The sequence below is a fragment of the Typopeltis vanoorti genome, chromosome 14, assembly GCF_054136105.1.
Source record: "Typopeltis vanoorti isolate ZY-2024b chromosome 14, IOZ_Tvanoo_1.0, whole genome shotgun sequence".
NCBI lineage: Eukaryota > Metazoa > Arthropoda > Arachnida > Uropygi > Thelyphonidae > Typopeltis > Typopeltis vanoorti.
The window spans coordinates 79,538,949-79,562,219 of NC_143562.1; the positions used below are offsets into that span (position 1 = coordinate 79,538,949).

The 23,271-nt window shown below is 37.1% G+C and overlaps 1 protein-coding gene across 1 annotated transcript in view; it reads left to right on the forward strand.

Moving 5' to 3' along the window:
* The window catches only part of LOC150099699 (solute carrier family 12 member 2-like), a 497,862-nt gene that overhangs the window by 267,665 nt on the left and 206,926 nt on the right, over positions 1-23,271 (forward strand). Inside the window, exon 14 of the mRNA XM_090403480.1 lies at positions 2,314-2,425. Coding sequence (XP_090259606.1) covers positions 2,314-2,425 — 112 coding nt within the window. The remainder of the gene's footprint in view (positions 1-2,313; positions 2,426-23,271) is intronic.

Consider the following 23,271-nt stretch of genomic DNA (forward strand, 5'->3'; position numbering starts at 1 on the left):
CTGGAAAAGAGATCAATGCAGCTTGGGGGATTTTCAAAAAATATTTAGTGGATGCAATGTCTAAATGTATACCACGGGTGAGAAGGTTAAATAAGTTAGGTGTGAGATGGATGAATAAAGAGATTAAGCATGCAATACAGAGAAAAAGGGCATTGTGGAGGCAGCATAAGAGAAGTGGAAGTAACCAATTTCATGAGTTCTACAAAGACCAGGCAAGGAGAGTGACTTGGTTGGTGAGAGTAGCTAAAGAGAGGTATGAACAGCAGTTAGCTAATGAAGCTAAAAAGAATCCTAGGGAGTTCTTTCGATATGTAGCCAGCAAAAGAAAGAATGATTATGGAAGGATGACATTGATTGGAGGAAATGGTATAAAGACAGCTGTTGCAGAATGTGTGGTGGAGATACTTAATGAGCAGTTCATAAAGATCTTTCAATCTTGTGAATGTGACTTCATGGAGAGATTAAGAGCAGTTGATGATGGGGAGGAGAGACTGACTGTAAGTGAGGAAGAGGTGTTTGGGGAGTTGAGTAAACTAGATGTAAATAAGGCTGTGGGACTTGATAATATATCACCGCGTATTCTGAAGGAATGTGCCAGAGAGTTGACACCTGCCTTGACATATTTTTTTAATATGAGTCTTGCACTTGGTCAAGTTCCTAAAGAGTGGAAGGAGGGCAAGATTGTGCCACTTCATAAAGGAGGTGATCGAACTCAAGCATCAAACTATAGGCCTATCTGTGTGTCAGGTGTTGTGGTTAAGTTGTTGGAGAAGCTTGTGAGAACTAGGATCCAGAGTTGGGTTGACAACAATGGTATAATCTTTGATGGACAGCATGGATTTGCTAAAGGGAGGTCGTGTTTTAGTAATCTACTTACTTATTACAATAAAGTGACTGCTTCCTTGGACAGAGGAGAAGGATACACAGTAATATATTTGGATTTTGCAAAAGCTTTTGATAGAGTACCTCATGATAAGTTGACAGTCAAACTAGAGCAGATGGGGTTGGATATTAGATTAGTGCATTGGATTGGAGACTGGCTATCTGATAGGTATCAACAAGTTGTGTATGGGGGTGCAATATCCAGGAAAAGGAAAGTCACTAGTGGAGTGCCTCAGGGATCTGTTTTAGGGCCATTACTATTTAACTTGTATATTAATGATATTGGCAAAGATTTGGATGGAGATATTCAGTTGTTTGCAGATGATGCAAAGTTGGGACGAACCATAAAGAGTAGTGAAGATGTTGTGGCCTTGCAAGAAGACTTGAATAAATTGAGTGATTGGGCAAGCAAATGGGGATGTGAGTTCAATGTTGCAAAATGTAAGGTTTTAAAATTTGGAAAACAAAGTTGGGATGCAGAATTTATGCTTTGTGAGAATATATTGTTGGAAGTAGAGGAAATAAGAGATCTGGGAGTGATAGTGGATAAGGATCTAAAATTTAGGGGACACATCGCCAAAATTGTGAAGACTACACAAAGACTTCTGGGAATGATGAGGAGGACACTGACGTGTAGAAGTAGGGAGATTCTTGTTCCATTGTATAAGGCTTTGATTAGGCCACACATGGACTATTGTGCCCAGATTTGGTTACCTGGTTTTCAGAAGGATGAAGAGATGTTGGAAAGGGTCCAAAGGCGACTGACTAAGGTAGTTTCTGACCTCTGGAATGTCGAGTATGAGGAAAGATTGAAAAGATGTAATTTGCAGAGTCTAGTGGAGAGAAGGAAGAGGGGAGATATGATAGAGACCTACAAGTTGGTAAGGGGTTGTTATAGGATCAATGGTGGAGAAGTTCTACAGAGAATAGTGGGAGATCAGGGCAGAACCAGAGGTCATCCCTGGAAACTGTATAAAAACGGTGTGAGTAGGGGAGTGAGAGGCAGGTTTTTTTCGTGCAGAGTTGTGAATGATTGGAATGCCTTGCCTGAGAGTGTGGTGTCTGCAAGGAGTTTGAATGTGTTTAAGACCCGGTATGATGAGATGTGTGTGAGATAAAAGGACCTCCTAGATGAGTCTTTGACTCCATGAGGTCTTGTTTAATAATAATAATAATAATAATAATAATAATAAATATTGATGACAATTGTTGCTTCATGAAATGTTTAGTGAGCCTCCCAAGATGAATCTTCAGACTCCCTGGAGACTTGCATAATAATAATGTTAATAATAATAATAATTCAAAAGTAGCATGCAACTGTTGAACTTGTTAACTCTTGTGTTGTAAGTTAGCAATTAATTTTTCTGTAATTTGTAAATTTAAATTGCTTTTCTTTAATTTGCATTCATTTTTTTTTTTTAAATTTTATAGACCAGCCATCTTAGTTCTTAGTGGAAATCCTAGTAGTAGATCTCCACTTGTGGATTTCAGTAATCACCTAACAAAAAAAATTGGACTAATGATATGTGCTCATATGATGAAGGTAAGAACAGACAGTTGTAAGAAAACAACTAAAAATTTTTTATTAAAATTGCAGGTTACCCTTGATATATGCAGTTAATTCATGCAAGTGTAATGTATATATCGCAACCGCATATATCGAAGTTAAAAACCAATGGGAAAAATTCTAATTCATCCATGATGTTTTGGAACATTCGTCAAAGACTTAATTTAGACCTTTAAAATATTTTAACTGCGTATGATAGAAATATAAAGAATAATGAAAAATAAGTAAGCTAAAAAACGTTTATTTATTAAAGAAATGGAATACAGAATGAGTGAAATATGAATATGCTACTTTCTACAAAACATATTTGCCAAGTGTCATTTGAACAGTTTAGCCTTCTTTTCCTCTTCATAAACTTTATGATAACAGCTAATTCCATTTTGTAGGGTTTGACAAACTAACATGTTTCTTTCCACATTTGGATCTAAATCGATAATTTGTAGTTTAATAGTTTCCAATTTTTGAAATATCTGCTCAAGTGCCTTTAACAAAATTTTCTTTGAGATACTCCTCTCCTTTTGCCGCAGTTTCTTCTTTCTCATAGTGGGCATGCTGTTGCTCCAGTTCTATAAGATCCATGTCACTGAGTGATTCCAGCCATTCTCCTACATTGGGGAATCAACATCTTCTAAGACAAGACCCTTTTCAATGATGCTAATATTATTATTATTATTATTATTATTATTATTATTACATGACAATTCCAGGGAGTCCAATGACTTATCGAGGGAGAACACTTACTCTACAACTCTCTGCCTCCATCACTCAATTCACCAACCAACTACACTGAACCACAACTACAATCATCATGTACACCAATGTCATCTACTGCTCACCATCACCATTAGTGTTTTCACTGACAATCACAAACATCCATGCCCACAGCGGTATTCAAACCCGCAGCCTTTTGGCTAGAGAGCAGATACGCTAACCACTCAGCCAACCAGGCCGTCTTATTTCTTCAATGAGATCGTCAATTCGATTTACGAAGTGACAGAAGTCATTTTCCACACAGAAGATATTTCCACACAGCTCTCATTGTACTAGCCATAACTTCTTGTCATGATTCATAAATATTTTCAATAACTTACCTAATGTTAAAATTCTTCCAAAATTCAATAAATGAAATTGTATCTTACCCCATTGTAGATTTCACTGCTTGTGCAAAAGTTCTTCATAGACAGAAATGCTTGGCAGTGGAAACAGTAGTAGTGTGAGAGAGGAAGAGGGAGAATGGAAATACAAGAGGAACAGGGAAACAGGGAGACATGACATAGGGAGTGGATGTTGAAAGTGGCAGCGAATGTGTGCAGGAAATGGGGTATATTGCGACGTGGGTGGAGAAGTTGAGACTGAGCAGATGTATGTGGTAAGCGGTGATAAAGGTGATTGGGCAGGTATAATTGCGAAATCACAACCAACACATGGCTTGGATAGGACTGGCTACAGACCTAAAAATGAACTGCTGAGTTTGTTTACAAATGCCATAAATATCAGAAATAAAGGGAAGGAAATGGTTTCAGTGATTGAGTTTATTCATCCCAAAATCATTAGAATAAATGAAACATGGTTGAATGAAGATGATATACTAATGGGAATAGAAATGGAAGTGTACCGTATTTTTCACAAAGATAGAAAGGGCAAGAAGGGAGGGGGGGGAGTGCTGCTGATGATAGCAGGGGGAATTAAGTCCACATAAGGTAGACATGAAAGGAGGAAATAGTGGCAATGGTTATGAGGCAGTGTGGTGTAACGTGGAGGTTGAGAGGAATACATATTTAGTTGGATGTTGCTATAGGCCTGGGAATGTGGAAAGTGGGAGATGAAGAAATGTATACACAATTTGGATTAGTGAACAAAGGAAAGGTAATTATTATAGGGGATTTTAATTATGGTGGTATAGATTGGAATGAAGAGAGAACATTTGGGAATAAGGAAAATTAATTTCTAGAGTTCTTGAGAGATAATTATCTCAGGCAGCTCATAAAGAAGGGCATGTGAGGATCAAGAGTTCTTGATCTCATCATTTCATCAGAGGATGTAATTGTTAGAGGGATTTCACACTTTCCTCCAGTTGATGAAAGTGATCATGAAGTAATCACCTGTGTTGTGGCTAGTCATATGCAGACTTTTGTGAGGAAAGGATATATGTGGAATTATAAGGCTGGTGATTATGACAAGGTTAGGAGACAGCTTGGAGCTATAACATGGAACGAGGAGTTGAGCAGTAAGGAAATAAATGCTGCATGGGAACTGACAAAGAAATACATAACAGCATCAATGTGTGAATGTATTCTGATGGCCAAAAGGCTGAATAAGGTAGGTGTAAAATGGATGAATGTGGAGCTTAAACATGAAATCTGGAAAAAGAAAGTATTTAGGAGGAAGTACAAGATGAATAATGGTAATAATCAGTCACATGAAGAGTATGAAGAACAAGCCTTGTATACAAATGCTAGAAGTGTAAGAAACAAGGCAGATGAAATGGTTGCAGTCTGTTCACCCAAAAATTGTTGGAATAAGTGAAACATGGTTAGATGAGGATGACATCCTCACAGGAATAGGGATGGAAGAGTATGATGTGTTTTTATGAGGATAGAAAGGGTAAAAAGGGAGGGCTATTGATGATAGAGAAAGAATTATGTCCATACAAAGTAGCGATGCAAGAGGGAAATAGTGATAGTGGTTTTGAGGTATTATGGTAAGATAGAGGTGAATAGAATGAAATACTTGGTTGGATGTTGTTATAGACCGGGTAATGTGGATGGTAGTGACTGTGAGATGTATTATCAAAATAACCAAGAAAATAAGAAAAGGGTGATCGTTATGGACGATTTTAATTATAGCAATATAGACTGGAATGATGAGATAGCAACTGGGTAAAGAAAATGAGTTTCTTGAATTTTTGAGGGATAACTACCTCAGACAGTATGTAACAGAGTGCACAGCGAGGATTGAGGGTCTTGGATTTGGTCATCTCATCAGAGGATGTAATTATAATAATAACAAATCATCCCCCAATTGGTGAGAGCGACCATGAGGTGATTACCTGGGTGGTTGCCAACAGTCTGAGGTCCTCTGTGAGAAAAGGGTATATCTGGAACTACAAAGGGGTGATCATGAAGAGCTCAGGAGACAGCTTGCGGGTATGGCATGGAATGAGGAGTTTGCGGGAAAAGAGATCAATGCAGCTTGGGAAATTTTCAAGAACTATCTAGTAGAAGCAATGTCTAAAAGTATTCCAAGTTTCAGAAGGTTAAATAAGGTAGGTGTGAAATTGATGAATAGAGAGATTAATTATTATATTATTATTATTATTCGTGACACCTCCAAGGAGTCCGAAGACTCATCGCTGGAGGACACCTACTGTACAACTCTCCTTCTCCACCACTACATCGAACCTCTACTACCAATCATCCACATTAATGCCATCTACCACCCACCACCACGACCACCACAACTAGTATTTTTGTCTGTAAATTGCGTGTGTTCTGAAGGGCTGATTTGTCTGTATGCAGGATGAAAAAAACCTGAGTTTCCAGGAGGAAAAAAACCCTGCTACTCCATATTGAGATTAAGCATGTGATACAGAGAAAAAGAGCTTTATGGAGGCAGCATAAGAGAAGTGGTGATAACCAATTTCATGAGAATTACGAAGACCAGGCAAGGCTAGCAAAAGTGAGGTATGAACAGCAGTTAGCTAATGAAGCCAAAAAGAATCCTAGGAGTTCTTTTGATATGTATCCAGCAAAAAAAAGAATGAATATGGAAGGATGACACTGATTGAATAAAATGGTATAAGGGCAACTGCTGCGAAAGATATAGTGGCGATACTTAACGAACCATTCATAAAGGTCTTTCATTCTTGTGAATGTGACTTCATGGAGAGAATGAGAGCAGTTGATGATGGGGACGAAAGACTGACTGTAAGTGACCAAGACATGTATGGGGAGTTGAGCAAACTAGATGATAATAAGACTGTGGGACTTGATAATATATCACCACATATTCTGAAGGAATGTGCCAGAAAGTTGACACCTCCTTGACATATTTTTTTAATATGAGTCTTGCATTGGGTCAAGTTCCTAAGGAGGGCAACATTGTTCTGCTTCATAAGGGAGGTGATAGAACTCAATCATCAAATTTTAGCCCTATCTGTGTGTCAGGTGTTGTGGTTAAGTTGTTGTAGAAGCTTGTGAGAACCAGGATATAGAATTAGGTTGACAACAATGATGTTATCTTTGATGCATAGTATGGATTTGCTAAAGGGAGGTCATGTTTTAGTAATCTACTTACTTATTACAAGAGAGGTGACTGCTTCCTTGGACAGAGGAGAGGGATACACAGTAATATACTTAGATTTTGCAAAGGCTTTTGATAGATTACCGCATGATAAGTTGATAGTCAAACTAGAGCGGATAGGGTTGGATACTAGATTAGTGCATTGGATTGGAGACTGGCTATATGATAGGTATCAGCAAGTTGTGTATGGGGGGAGCAATGTCCTGAAACAGGAACGTCACTAGTGGTGTGCCTCAAGGGTCTGTTTTAGGCCCATTACTGTTTAACTTGTATATTAATGCTATTGGCAAAGATTTGGATGGAGATATTCAGTTGTTTGCAGATGATGCAAAGTTGTGATGAATCATGAAGGGTAGAGAAGATGTTGTGGCCTTACAAGAAGACTTGAATAAATTGAGTGAATGGGCACAAAAATGGGGATGCAAGTTCAATGTTGTAAAATATAAGGTTTTAAAATTTGGAAAACAAAAATGGGATGCAGAGTTTATGCTTGATCTGAAATATGTAAGGATCTGAAATTTGGATGACACCTTGCCAAAATTGTGAAGACAACACAAAGACTTCTTTCTGGGAATGATGCAGAGGACACTTACTTGTAGAAGTAGGAGATTCTTGTTCCATTGTATAAGGCTTTGGTTACCTGGTTTTCAGATGGACAAAGAGATGTTGGAAAGGGTCCAGAGGCGACTGAGTAAGGTAGTTTCGAATATGAGGAAAATTGAGAAGATGCAATTTACAGAGTCTGGTGGATAGAAGGAAGAGGAGACATGATAGAGACCTACAAGTTAGTAAGGGGTTGTAATAGGATCATTGTTGGGGAGATTCTACAGAAAACAGTGGGAGATCAGAGGAGAACCAGATGTCATTCCTGGAAACTATAAAGAGGACATGAGCAGGGGAGTGAGAAATAGGTTTTTTGCATGCAGAGTTGTGAATGATTTGAATGCCTTGCCTGAGAGTGTGGTGTCTGCAGAGAATTTGAGTGTGTTTAAAGTGTAGCATGATTAGCTGTGTGTGTATGATAAAAGACCTCCTAGATGAGTCTTTGACTCCATGGGGTCTTGGGTGATGCAAATAATAATAATAATAAACCAGGAGAGTGACTCAGTTAGTAAGAAAAACAAAGGTAGAATATTAGCAAAAATTGGCAAATCAAGCAAAGAAAAACCCTAGAGTTTTTTAGATATGTGGCAAGTAGAACGAAGAATGATCATGGTAAGATGAAGTTAAGGGATGAAAGTGATAGAATGGTGACTGCTGCAGAAGACATTGTTGAGGTATTCTGTGATCAATTTATGAGGGTTGTTTGAAAAGTTTGGTAAAAAAAATAAGTTAAGCACATTTTTTTGGAAAAAAGCACCTTTATTTCTCAACATAGTCTCCATTGAGGTCTACACATTTGGTCCAGCGATTTCTAATTTGTTCATCCTATCTAAAAAGTAGGATTTGTCAAATTGTGAAAAACAATCATTGACAGCCTTGATGACATCGTTATTCGAAGAGAATTTTTTCTCACCAAGCCAAATTTTCAAGTTTTGGAACAAGACGAAGTCACACAGGGCCAAGAACAATTGGAACCTCAATCCATGCAATTTTGCCATTGCGATGGTCGATGTGTGGGATGGTGCATTATCTTGATGAAAGAGCACTTTTTTGTGTGCCAATCTTGGCCGTTTTTTCTCCAGTTCTTCTTTTAAATGGTCCAACAATGATGCCTAATAGACTCCTGTTATTGTCTTACCCTTTTCCAAATAGTCTATCATGATAATTCCTTGGGAATCCCAAAAAACAGTGACCATCACCTTCCCAGCTGACAAAATAGTTTTCACTTTTTTTCACTACTCTTTCACCAGGCATTGTCCACTGTTTTGACTGCTGCTTGGACTCAGGTGTGTAGTGGTAGATCCAAGTTTCATCTACAGTCACAAATCGATGCAAAAAATCCTGCAAATTGTGACTAAACATCAACAAACATTGGGTTGAATTATCTTTTCACATACATTTTTGATCAGTCAACAATTGCGGCATCCATTGCACATACAGCTTTTTCATGTGCAATTTTTCGTGCAGGATATTATACACTCATTCAGTTGAGATGCCTACAATCTCAGCAGTCTCACACACTTTCACTCGGTGGTCTTCCATATCAATACCATGGATTTTGTCAGTCATTTCCTTCATAGTGATCTCAGTCATGCACACAGAGTATGCTTCATCTTTGATGGACTTATGACTACGTTTAAACTCATTTATCTAAAAATAAATAGTCTTTAATCCTGGTGCAGAGTCCCCATGAACTACATCTAACTAGGCTTTGATCTGCGCTGCTGTCCACTTTTTCAAATAAAAGTATTTTATCACTGCATGAAATTCGTTTTTCTCCATTTTTAGGAAAAATGCGAACATGGTCATTTTAAATATTTACTAAACGAGAACTATGCGTCGCACATGGCTAAAATTTTGCCAGGAGTCGTGAAAAAGATAATACTTCCTGACACTGGTATGAATGAATGAATGAATTAAGTTGCCATCTATTGGAAATTTACCAAACTTTTCATACAGCCCTTGTATAAGGGTGTTTCATCCTGATCAGGGTAGAATCATGAGGAAATTAAGTGTAGAATACATAGGAGGGGATGGCTTAACTGTGAGTGAGCAGGAGGTATCACCACGCATCTTAAGGGAATGTTCCAGGGAATTGGCATGCCTATTTAATAAGATTTTATGTTGGAGGTTTAATGGATTTTTTACAACACTCAAAAAGAATTAAAATAGAATTTAATACTTCCTATATTTCGTCCTAGTCACTAGGACATCTACGGGGATTACAAAAACAATTAATGTAACATGTACACAAAAACTTACAATACTAAGCCCAACCACGTGGGTGACACTAAAGTCCTATCTAGGTGGAGCGCCCTCTAAGGGCAGTAGTAGGTAGCCTGGAATGTAAGGTGGGACCTCTGGTGATGAGTGTTTCCCAAATCTTCGGAAGCTTAATGCAACTGTATTTATTAAGATTTGGTTGGTTTCTGAGAGCTGCTGCTGCTTCTAAGAAAAGTCTCTCTTTCTTCGTAGAACGGATAAGGGTAGCAAGTTTATATGGAGTGCTTTTTTTGGAATGGAAATTGATCTTCATTTTAACGCAGTTCGGTATCACTCTTGTATCCCGACATCTTTTTAAAAAGGCCAGCTTATTTAGTTGTCTGGATAGTCGTAGTTTTGACTTACCGTATTGCTTGGATTTGCGTGCTAAATCTTCTCCATGGATGATTAGAATTCTTGTGTAGAGGCTTAAGTGCTGTGAGGACATTATGTTGGAGGTTTAATGGATTTTTTACAACACTCAAAAAGAATTAAAATAGAATTTAATACTTCCTATATTTCATCCTAGTCACTAGGATATCTACGGGGATTACAAAAACAATTAATGTAACATGCACACAAAAACTTACAATACTAAGCCCAACCACGTGGGTGACACTAAAGTCCTATCTAAGTGGAGCGCCCTCTAAGGGCGGTAGTAGGTAGCCTGGAATGTAAGGTGGGACCTCTGGTGATGAGTGTTTCCCAAATCTTCGGAAGCTTAATGCAACCGTATTTATTGAGATTTGGTTGGTTTCTGAGAGCTGCTGCTGCTTCTAAGAAAAGTCTCTCTTTCTTCGTAGAACGGATAAGATAAGAGAGAACATCCCTTCTATGGGAATTGCCAAGAAGATGTCCTAATAAATTACTAATTATATGAAGAGCCAAAGGCTTCAATTCAGTGACATGAACTTATTTAAGTTAAGGGATATTGCATCCCATATTGTTTCTTAGCCAAATAAGAAACTCAAAGAGTTTCATGCCGAATATAGAAGCTATATAAAGTTTGGCGATTCCAAGCATAAGCAAATACCTGGATAGTGCAGCACTTGACCCATTTTGTAGTGCAAACTGAGGGCTTTATATAGTTTCTATATTCGGCATGAAACTCTTTGAGTTTCTTATTCGGCTAAGACACAATATGAGATGCAATATCCCTTAGCTTAAATAAATACAAAATGGAAAATGGAAAAAAAAATATAATTGTAATTGCAAAACATAATATCATTATAACTTCAACTATAAAACTACAACTGTAAAGTATTATCGCCACTGAATTTCTAACAGAAGTTAGAATTGTTGCTTATTTTTTTTATAGCATATACATTTAATTCCATCATCACCATCATCAATGTTAAATTCCTGCTGTGTACCTTCAAACAGTTTACTGGTTTCTCTAATAATACTAGATGAAAAATTTGCATTATTATCAAATTTATATTGACAGTGTCCCTATCTGATCTTATAAGTCAGTCTTGGGAATGATTAAGGGACAAAACCAGATAACTGGGAGGAAATCTCCACATATATTGTATGTCCTTTAAGGAATGCAGAAAACTGATCAGGGCTTCTCATCTAATGTCTAATCCTCACTTTCATGTTGTGTGTTCCATTACTCAGCATCCACTGGATACCAAAATGAGAATGGGCTGGCGAGAATGAACAAGGCCCCTGCTGGAATAAACACAATAGAAGAACTGAAGATAGGAACTATCAGTATAAGGAGCATCAATGGAAAAGAAATCAAACTTGCAGAAGAACTGGAAAAGTATCAGTTGGACATAATTGGTACTGCTGAGGCAAAGAAGATGGTGAGATCCTACTTAATAATAAATATATAAGATGTTGCATTTGAGCAATCATTAACAAGGAAAGGAAGGAGTAGCAGTAGCATTCATCACCAAATATGAAGATAAACTTCTCATTTGGAAAGCAATTTCAAGTAGAGTTATGTGGGAAACTTCAAATGTGGAAATGGACAATGCAACTTATTTGTGCCTATGGTCTCATAGAAGTTCTCACAAAGAGGAAGAAAAGGAATTTTTAAAGTCATTAGAGAATGGTAGCAGAAATAAAGAAAATGGAAAATCTGGTCCTTGTTGGAAATCTAACAGTATAGTAGAAATTGAATTCCAAGCTTATAGCAATGAACAATAAAATAAGGAGAACAGTGCAAGGCTAATAATAATGATACGTACCTGCTAGATTCTATTCAGGATATGGATTAGTCTTTAATAATATCATGTTCCAACACATATGTGCAAAAGTTCACATGACGATAAAAGCAATAAAAAATCCTCATTGGCTATGTTATTGTGGTAGATGATATCTTCATGCTGGTTCAGGATACAGGAGTATATTATTATTATTAATATTATTATTGTTATCATTATTATTATTATCACCACCCAAGACCCCCCCCCCCCATGGAGTCAAAGACTCATCTAGGAGGTCTTTTATCATACACACACACAGCTCATAATATCGCACTTTAAACACACTCAAATTCTCTGCAGACACCACACTCTCAGGCAAGGCATTCCAATCATTCACAACTCTGCACGAAAAAAACCTACCTCTCACTCCCCTACTCACACCCTCTTTATACAGGGTGTGAGCAGGGGAGTTTCCAGGGATGACCTCTGGTTCTCCCCTGATCTCCCACTGTTTTCTGTAGAACCTCTACAATATTGATCCTATAACAACCCCTTACTAACTTGTAGGTCTCTATCATAGCTCCCCTCTTCTTCCTATCCACTATACTCTGTAAATTGCATCTTCTCAATCTTTCCTCATATTCGACATTCCAGAGATCAGAAACTACCTTAGTCAGTCGCCTCTGGACTGTTTCCAACATCTCTTCATCCTTTTAAAAACAAGGTGACCAAATCTGAGCATGGTAGTCCATGTGTGGCCTAATCAAAGCCTTATACAATGGAACAAGAATCTCCCTACTTCTACAAGTCAGTGTCCTCCGCATCATTCCCAGAAGCCTTTGTGTTGTCGTAACAATTTTGGCATTGTGTCCCCTAAATTTCAGATCCTTATCCACTATCGCCCCAAGATCTCTTATTTCCTCGACCTCCAACAATATATTCCCACCAAGCATAAATTCTGCATCCCATCTTTGTTTCCCAAATTTTAAAACCTTACATTTTGTAACATTGACCTCACATCCCCATTTCTGTGCCCATTCATTTAATTTATTCAAGTCTTCTTGTAACGCCACAACATCTTCTCTACTCTTCATAGTTCATCCCAACTTTGCATGATCTGCAAATAACTGAATATCTCCATCCAAATCTTTGCCATATATAGAGGTCTTGAAATTGGAAGTGATCATTGCTTAGGCACAGGGAGAAGTTGTTTGCAAGGATAGAATAATAAGAACACCATGATGATCTGTACCTAGTTTGAGAGAGTGACCATGTGGTTTTGACTTGGAGGATGAATAGACATGCAGGAGTATCAAAGAGAAAGGAATGTATGTGGATTTGTAATAGTGGATATCAACTTGGGGGGTTCCACGAGGGAAGAATTGGAAGTGCAAGATATCATTTTAGTGCTTGGGAACTTGTGAAGGAATATTTATTAGCAGCAATAGCAAACTGTATACTGTGAGTGAAGAAGAGAGCAAAATTTGGTGTAAAGTGATTTGTGTATAGAGGCTTAAGTGCTGTGAAGACATAATGTTGGAGGTTTAATGGATTTTTTACAACACTCAAAAAGGATTAAAAAGAATTTAATACTTCCTATATTTCGTCCTAGTCACTAGGTTCCTAGTGACTAGGACAAAATATAGGAAGTATTAAATTCTTTTTAATCCTTTTTGAGTGTTGTAAAAAATCCATAAAACCTAGTGACTAGGACGAAATATAGGAAGTATTAAATGATTTTTAATCCTTTTTGAGTGTTGTAAAAAATCCATTAAACCTTCAACATTATGGTGTAAAGTGAGATGACAAACGTTATCAAACAGGAACTATAGGTAAAAAAGAGGTTATGGGAGATTTAAGGAAAGGGATGGAGAGCAGATGCATGAAGAATATAAGACTCATGCCAGGAGAGTGAGTAGTATGGTAAGGAAGGCAAAACTGGAATATGAGAAGAGATTGGCCCTGAGATCCAAAGAAAATCCTAAGGAACTTTTTAGCTATGTGGCCCATAGGAGGACAAATGATTTTGAAGAATGACATTGTTGGATAAAAATGGGCATAGAGTGACTGATGCAAAGAAAATAGTAGAATTGTTCAATGAACACTTTATTGGGGTATTTTATCCTGAAGAAGTAGGTTTTTAATGCCAGATTGATAGGGCAGGTTCGAGGTTTAGAAGTACAAGATTACAGTGTGCTTCAAATACTGAGTACTCATGATGTCAATAAAGCAGTGGGACTGGATGGAATTTCACAACGGGTTTTGAGAGAATGTGCTAAATGTGTGAGAGAATGAGCTCCCTTGACCTGGATTTTCAATGAAAGTCTGGCCATTGGAAAGGCACCCAAGGAGTGGAAGTGTATTAACATATTCTGCCATTTTCTTGGATTTTACAAAGACATTTGACAGGGTACCACATGATAAGCTGATATTTAATAGTTGTAACACAAGGGTTTAGATGTCAGGTTATTAAACTGGATTCAGGATTGGCTATCTGATAGGAATCAGAGAATTGTGTATGGGCAGCAATATTTAGGAGACAGAAGGTTACAAGTGGGGTCCCACAGGGTTCAGTACTTGGACCTGTATTGTTTAACCTTTATATTAATGATATTGTCAATGGATTGCAGGGGGATATTTATTGTTTGCAGATGATGTGAAGCTGGGAAGGGTTATTAGTAATAGTGCAGATGTGGCAACCCTGCAAGAGGATTTGAATAAACTATACAGATGGGCAAATGAATGAGGGTCAGTTTAATGCAGCAAAATGTAAAGTCTTTAAGTTTGGGATGCATCGATGGGAGGCTGCATACTCGATTGGAGGATCTGTACTGGAGGAAGTAGGAGAGGCAAGAGATCTGGGAGTGATGATTGATGGAAAACTGAAATTCAGGGAACATATTGCAAAAGTGGTGAAAGTAACCCAGAGGATTGCCAATACTGAGAAGGATGCTGACTTGCAGTGATAAAAGAGTTATCTTTCCATTGTATAAGACCCTGATCAGACCACACTTAGACTATTATTCTCAAATTTGGTCCCCAGGATTTGAAGGGATAAATTAACTGTGGAAGGGGTGCAGAGGCAGATAACAAAGATGGTATCAGAACTGTACAATGTTAATTATGATGACATGCTGAGGGAATGTGGGCTGCAGAGTTTGGTAGACAGAAGGAAGGTGATATGATTGAGACTTTTAAATGGTTGAGAGTTACAGGGTTCACACTGGGAGTTCTTTGTATTGGGAGTGGTAGAACCATGGAATGCATTGCCTGATAGAGTGGTGAGAGCACGAATGGTCAGTGAGTTCAAGGAGTGGTATGATAGAGTTTGTGTTTTCTAGGGTGGGCCTCCCACAATGAGTGTTGTGACTCCATGGAGGCCTGAATCATAATCATCATAATAATAATAATAAAGTTAAAGAAACAGTTCTGGAAAAGAAGAAAGCATACTTAAAGTTCTTGGTGTATAAGCCAGAGGACACTCTAAAGGAATACAGAGAAAAATGTAATAGAGCTAAGTTATGTGTGAAATTAGCTAAACAGAAGTGATGGCAAGATAAGAATGTAGAAGAAAAATATCATAAAGATGAAAAAATGTTTTAGAGGTTATTGAAACTTCCATGGAATGTTTTCTGTGCTGTACTGTAAAAGGAATCAAAGATGATGTATGAAAACTGAAGATAAACACTTGTTTATCTTCAGTTTTCATATATTTTGTTTGGATGACTGTTAAACGAAAGTTGTTTGGATGACTGTTAAACGAAACAAACAATGACAGAAAACATTCAAGTGGAATGCAAACTGGAGTGCATATCAATACTTGAGGTATAAAAAAAATCTATCAAAAGCCTGAAATATCAAAATATAGCTGGAATAGATGATATTCAACCAGAATTGCTCAAATATGGAGGTATAAAAGTTTTGCAGTGGTTACACTGCATAAGCACCTCCGTAGCGAATTTGGGAGAACAATGGTACGTTGCACCCTTCGATTGGAAAAGGCCTAAGTTCAATTCTTATCATAGTGGGAGCAATCTTTATATGGGTTTTTTCAATTGAAGGTAAGTTAGCTGATCTCATGGAGGTAGCAGGATTTTTTCTTCCCGAAACTCGGATTTTTCATCCTGCATACAGACAAATCAGCCTTTAGGTCAGGTCACATGCAATTTGCAGTCAATATGTGCCCTTGATGACTGCTTGGAGGTGTCATGAAATAATAATAATAAAAATAACTCAGAGGGCCTAGTCAGAAGGTCAAATTCCAGATAATTGGAGTAATACTCTCATAGTTATAGTTCCCATCTATAAAAAAAGAGAATGAAGCTAATTTATTTTTGATTTATTTTTATTTTTTATGTGGTTCCCACCCATGGAAGTTTATTTGTAATCCTGTAGTACTTTCATACCATGAGTGGGCTAAGAATTTTTTATTTTCTATATTTCTGATTTTTATATATTTTTTGTATTTTTATTAATTTTTTACATTGTCTGGAAACCATCCTCTAGTGACCAAACATAGAACTTTTTCATGTTTAGTCTTTTTTCAAGCCACTTCAGGCCTCCAATAATTGGGCAGTGGTTTCATATTGGTCAATGAAATTCATCTCCTACCTGAATGAATGTGAGAATTGCAGAGAAATTTCTGTACTAAGAGTTCCAGATAAAATTTATGTAATCATACTAGTATACTTGAGAAGAGGCTAAGAAAAATTGCAGACGACAAACTGTAAGAAGAACAAGCTGCATTCATGCAAAATAGAGATTGTCAAGATGAGATTTTCACTTTACAACAAATAATTGAGAAATTGTGGGAATATAACAAAGGTGTGTTTACTTAAGTTTTGTGGATCTGGAAAATGCATACGACAATGTAGCCAGTGAAAAACTTTTCAAAACACTGTATAATATTCCATTTACTGGGGTAAATGGGACTTTATACAGAGCAATACCTAGTCTATATTTAAGTAGTAAGTCAGCAGTTAAAATTGAAAGGAAATATAGGCTTTGATATAAAACCATCTGTATGGATTGCATTATGAAAGAAAGTGACATTAAACTGATATTAGAATCAGAGATATCAAACTTTTCTCACTGCTTGATGCAGATGAAGTTGTGTGACTTAACAAATTAAGTGCAAGTCTTAGATTCTCTAACTAGGTTGAATAACAGCTGCAACAAATTTAGCAATAAAATAACTGTAAATCAGCAATAAAAAGTAATTTAGCAATAACTGAAAATCAGCAATAAAAAGAGCAAAAAAACTACGAAAATAGTCTGGAACAGAAAATTTCAGCTGCATTCTCAGTGGAGGACCTAAAGAACGATTAAAATATTTCAGCTATTTAGGCACAGTTTTTCATGAAAATGGCAAATTAAATATGGAAGTAGACAATAAAATAAACAAAAATTAATATGATGAGGGAGCCAGTTAAATAATTTTATATGGAATAAGTTAGAAATTAGTGAAAACACTAAACTAGCAGTATACAAGACAAGTATTCAAACCAGTTTTAAGTTATGGAGTTGGGTTAGAAATAAAGCATGTGATCAAAGACTACAGACCATAGACTCGAGAGTTCTGATAAACATTAGGAGACTGAACAGATGGTATTAGTGGCAGAATCATATTAAAAATGAAGGAACTTGAGATTGTTAGCATTCAGGAATGTTTGAGAAAAATACCTATAGGAAGACCAATAACTAGGTGAATTGATTCAGTCAAAAGTGCTCTAGAAGACCGAAATATTTAATATGACGATACTGGAGTGTTGATAAGTAGTAGACTAATTTGGAGGAGGATTGTTGATATGAGATTAGTAATAGTATGAGCTTAATCCTGTAATATTGTTATAGTATCCTTTCCACCCTGGTGGGCACATATCAAGAAATTGATGATGAGTGATGATAACTTGGTCTTTTAAGACACCTTTTACTGTATCTATCCACTTAGATTTTGGACAGGTTTTTTTCCTACCATTCTGGTGGGAAAAAAAATAATAAATAAATAAATAAAATAATACTTTAGATTACTGAAATTCTTGATGCCCCTAAAATGTTTACAATATAAAAGAAAATGCTAAACAATTGTTGGCAATGGAGCAGACCCTTTTTTAGCAACAAGGCTAAGAGTTGAATTTACTAAGGTTTAAAAAAAGAAAAATATTAATTAACTTACCCATGTATTGAAGATATACAGGGTGTTCGGGATAAATTTGACATATTTATAATTAATTATATTTTTCCGTAAGTTACATGTATTAACACACACTTCTCTTCATTTAAAAGTTTGGACCCTTCTTCATTCATATACAAGATGTCAGAAAGGATGGATAGCTGGAACCCACCTGAATCATGGAAGAGAATAACTTGTATCATGATGATTCGTGCCCGCCATCAAAATAAGGATATTACGACTGCTGCCCAATGCTCCCTGAATACAGTAAAAACAATCAGGCATGAACTAGAGACTTGCAATGGTGACTACGAGGATGTAGCAAGAAGAAAGATCCCTAGCAGACGATCTGATTGCGTTCGTACAGCAGAATTCCTCGCAAATCTGCAGGAACAGGTGTTGAAGAACCCTGGCATTGGAATTCGGGCTTTGTTCGTGGAGTTGCTAACTGTAGTCAAGCCCTGGATAACAAGGGTAGCCAATGGTAGGCCGTATGTATGGCAGCAGGATTCGGCCCCTTGCCACACCTCTGGGAAAAGTCAAAAATGGTTGTCTGAAAATTTCTACGACTTCACCAGTCCAAATGTTTGGCCTCCAAACTCCCCAGACCTTAACCCCATGGATTATTTTGTATGGGGCGCAGTTGAAAAAGACACCAATCGCACTTCCAGTAATACAAAAGCCCAGTTAATGGATAAAATTAAAACAGTTTTTGCGGCCCTTCCCAGGGAGACTGTAGCATTAGCTTGTTCGAGGTTCCGAAGCAGAATTGAAGCTGTGATCGATGCTAATGGTGGTTATTTTGAGTAAATCTTGTTGATAGTATTGTAATTAACTCTGCCTGTAATGTTTTTTTGTCAATTCATTAAATTTAATAGATACAAAGAAGATTTTCTTTTTCCTTACGAAACTGTCAAATTTATCCCGAACACCCTGTAAATGCTGAAAACCTGACTAAAGACTTCATTAGAGATGAGATGGTATGCAGTTTAGAGTGGTGGGTACCAGATAGTAACAAATGAGTGTAGGAAAAACATGAAGATGAAATAAAAAATTTAAACCAATGATGAAAAAGTTAAAACCAAAAAAGATGAATTTGTAACCTTTTAAAGATTTTAAAAGGATTTTAAAGAACTGAAAATGAAACAAAACCTATTATATTGGATTTTGAAGAACTGAGAATGAAACAAAACCTATATATATATATATATATATAAATATATATATATATTGGAAGCCACAAACATTTCTTATATAGTGAAACCTGTGGAGTATCCATAACTTATAGAATAACATGTATGCCACATTAAATCATTTTTTATTATGTAAATATTTCATCTCATGTATCATAAGATATCAGTACAATTATCGAACAACAACAGGAATTGAATTCAAAACAGTAGCATTCATATTTAAATTGGAATTCCTCTACATATACAGTCATGTGTTCATGGATTAAACATTAAATTCATGAATCCTTAATTTTCATCAGGAAACCAGAGCACAACAGGGAGAAGTTAACTACTGCAACAGACAAATAAATACAAGATGTTACATTCAGGCAATAATGATTAGGGAAAAGATGGAGTAGCTGTGATTTCCAACCCAAAACATGAGAATGTTCTTCTTGAACAAAGCAATATCCAGTAGAGGGATGTGGGTAAACATCAAAATTGGAGAATTGGTTAATGAGACTTATTTGTGCCTATTGCAGGAAGCTTTCAGGTTATTAAAGAAGGCAGCTGATATAAAGAAAAAGAAAAACTTGATTGTTCTTGGTTATGGAACCAGCAGAGTAGGAAATGAATATTAGACATATAGAAATGTGTTGGAACATTTAGAAAAGAGCAATTCTAATAATAATAGGGATAAATACCTGGATTTCTGTTATATGAAGGACATGGACTAGTCATTACTAACTCTGTATATGTTCCAACATAAAGATTGCAAATAAACTCAGAGGATACTTGTGATGCTGAAATGAACATCAAAATGTAAGGATAAGGAAATCATTTTGCTCTTTACAAGGCCTAGATATGACTTCACCTGGAGTACTATGCACAAATTATATTAAACTTGTCAAGAAATCGTCTTGTTTAATCATTTATCCAACTATACGCAAACAAAGTTTACATGTGATCTATCTTCACAACTAGGTTACTTGTATACAGTGGCAAACCCAGGGGGGGAAAGGGGCCTGGGCACCCCCCAAAGAAAAGGAAAAACACTAGAAAAAAACACTAGAAAATTAATTGCGGCAATCCCTTGATATACGCGGCAAGAGTTTTGATTAACACGCCTTTAACCCTGTGGAGCTCGCAGCTGATCTGACAGATACATACAAAATGTTTAATATAAATATTCTTACACAATTCAGTGTATAGCTTGGAGGTCATGAGAAGCTGTGCATTCATATGTTACAAGTGATATTCCGCACCTTTTTTTGCTGTCAGTTTGGTTTAACACATGTAATGTAAAGGTTTGTGATATTTGACAGTAAATTGTATCTGAGAGATACTGCGACCTCTGATTGTCAGTATAGTATGGTTTAGTTTCTTTTTTTTTTTTAATTCTTTCTTTCTTCAATAATTTCTAGATTGTAACTGAAAATAAATAAACCATCATGTATTACTGAAATAGAGAGCCAAAGGCTTATTTATCATACATGTCCTCTAGGAGATGTGCTTTACATTATGGAAATTACTAAGAAAAGTGATCTGGAGCTTACTCCACCTTTACTACGAGTTGCCCATAAGGTTGCTTATGCTTGCATCTGCCGAAACTTTCAGTTTCTATATATTCGGCACGAAACTCTTGTAGTTTCTATATTCAGCTATTCTTCTTCTTCTTATTATTATTATTATTATTTGGCAACTCCAAGGAGTCGACAGACTCATCGAGGGAGGCCCTAACATTATGTCAAGAACAACTATTCGACATTCACACAGTATCTATCATACCTCGCCTTGTACTCATTCACGGCAAACTTGAACTTATTCCACTCATTCACCACTCTCCAAGTAAAAAACCTAACTCTAACACCCCTGCTAACCACATTCTTACCAAGCTTCCATGTATGGCCCCTAGTCCTCCCACCACCAGTCCTATTCTCAAAAATATCTTCTGGATTAATCTTATAGAAACCGTTCAGTAATTTGAATGTCTCAATCATATCACCCCTTTTCCACCTATCAACCAATTTTTGCAACCCACAAATCTTCAACCTGTTCTCATAAGGTTAATTCCACAGACCTGCTATCATCTTGGTCACTCGTCTCTGGATCCTCTCCACCTCCTCTCCATCAAGAAGAAACCCTGGCACCCATATCTGGGCACAGTAGTCTAGATAGGGTCTTATCAAGGCTCGATACAGAGGAACAATAACTTGTTTGTCTCTGCTTGTTAAAGTATTTTTCAAAAGCCAAGGGATTTGATGAGCTGATTTAGCCACTTTTGTGATGTGTCCCCAAACTTCAACTCCCTATCCACCAACACTCCCAAATCCCTGGCCTCATCAATCTCCTGGAGTATGGTTCCACCAATGTGATATACTGTTGCTAATCTTTTCACCCCAAAATGCATAACCTTACACTTTGCCACATTAAATTGACATCCATTTTCCTTAGCCCAGTCCTCCAAACTATCCAAATCATCTTGCAAAATTTTAACATCCTGTGCACTCACAATTGCTCTACCAAACTTTGCATCATCAGCAAAAAAGTGAACACTTCCTCTCATATCCTTTCCTATATCATTAATGAACAAATTGAAAAGTAGTGGTTCAAGAACAGAACCCTGCGGCACACCACTAGTCACAAGCCATATTTTGGACTCAACTCCTGAATAAACCACTCTCTGGTATCTCTCTCCATCAACCACCCTCCTATCCATCTCACCAACCCTATATCCATTCCCATCTGCTCCAGTTTACTGATTAGAGTTCCATGTGGTATCCTATCAAATCCTTGGCAAGGTCCAGTAGAATCATTGTAAACCCATTACCCTTATCCAGTTCAGCCGTCACTGTGTTATAAAATATGAGCAAGTTACTGAGGCATGATCTACCCTTCACAAAAAACCATGTTGTCCACCATACGGTATCCCATTTTCATCTATCCAATTCTATATTCTTCTCTTGACTAATTTCTCCAGGACCTTCACAACAATTCCTGATATGCTAATCGGTTGGTAATTTACAACAGCAGTCTTGGAACCTCCTTTATGCATTGGAACTATTTTCCCCTCTTTCCACCCCCTCGGGACTAACCCAGATCCAAGACTCAAATTAAGCAAAATGGTCAAGGGTACTGACATTTCTTTAGCCACTTCATGTACGACATGACTGGTATACCATCCAATCCCACAGATGTATTGACATTGAGGTTTTGCAATAGACTACTCACCTCCACTTCATTCACCGCAATTCCTGTATAATCTATTGGTTCATTGATTTCTGCAATGTCACCACCTGGATGATATATTCTTGCAAAGTGCTCGCTCAGTAATTCAACTATATCAACTGATTCGGTTACCTCCCTACCATCGGCATTCTTTAAAATCATTCTGCCATATACATTTTTTCTTTTACTTGCAACATTTCGAAAAAGCTGCTTGGGATTCTCTTTAGCCTGCATGGCTAGTGTTCTTTCATAATCCTTTTTTGCTTTTCTTACCACACTCGTTACCCTTCTGGCCTGCGCTTTATACCATTCATTTGCCTGCTGGTCACCTTTCTCCTTAAATTCCCTCCATAGTTGTTTCTTTTTTTGCAGCTCAAGCTTAATGGTGTTATTCATCCATTTAACCCCTACTTGATTTATTATTCGGACTCTAGGTATATAGTCAGCCATTGCTTCATGCAAACACTTCTTAACCGCCTCCCACGCGCTATCAACTTCTAGCCCTTGCAGTTGTACATGCCATGGCACTGAACCAAACAAACTCCTAAGCTTGTCATACTTACCAGCCCGATAATTCCACATGTACCCTGTCTTAATTGTAAATTCCACACTTTTAGCCACCTCCCATGATCACTCTCACCAATTGGTGGCAACGTGGTCATATTCGTTAAAGCCTAATTCTCAGATGCACTTACTAGGTCAAGCACTCTCTGATCCCTAGTATTTTCCATTACATGCTGTTGCAGATAGTTATCCCTTAATAACCACATAAAATCCAATTCCTTCCTCCCATGTGTCCTCTCCTCCTCCTTCCAATCAATGTTACCATAGTTGAAATCTCCCATAATAATTACCCTCATTCCACTCATTTCTTCTATTTGCTTATGCATACTATCTCCACCATCTATTCCATCACCTGGTCTATAG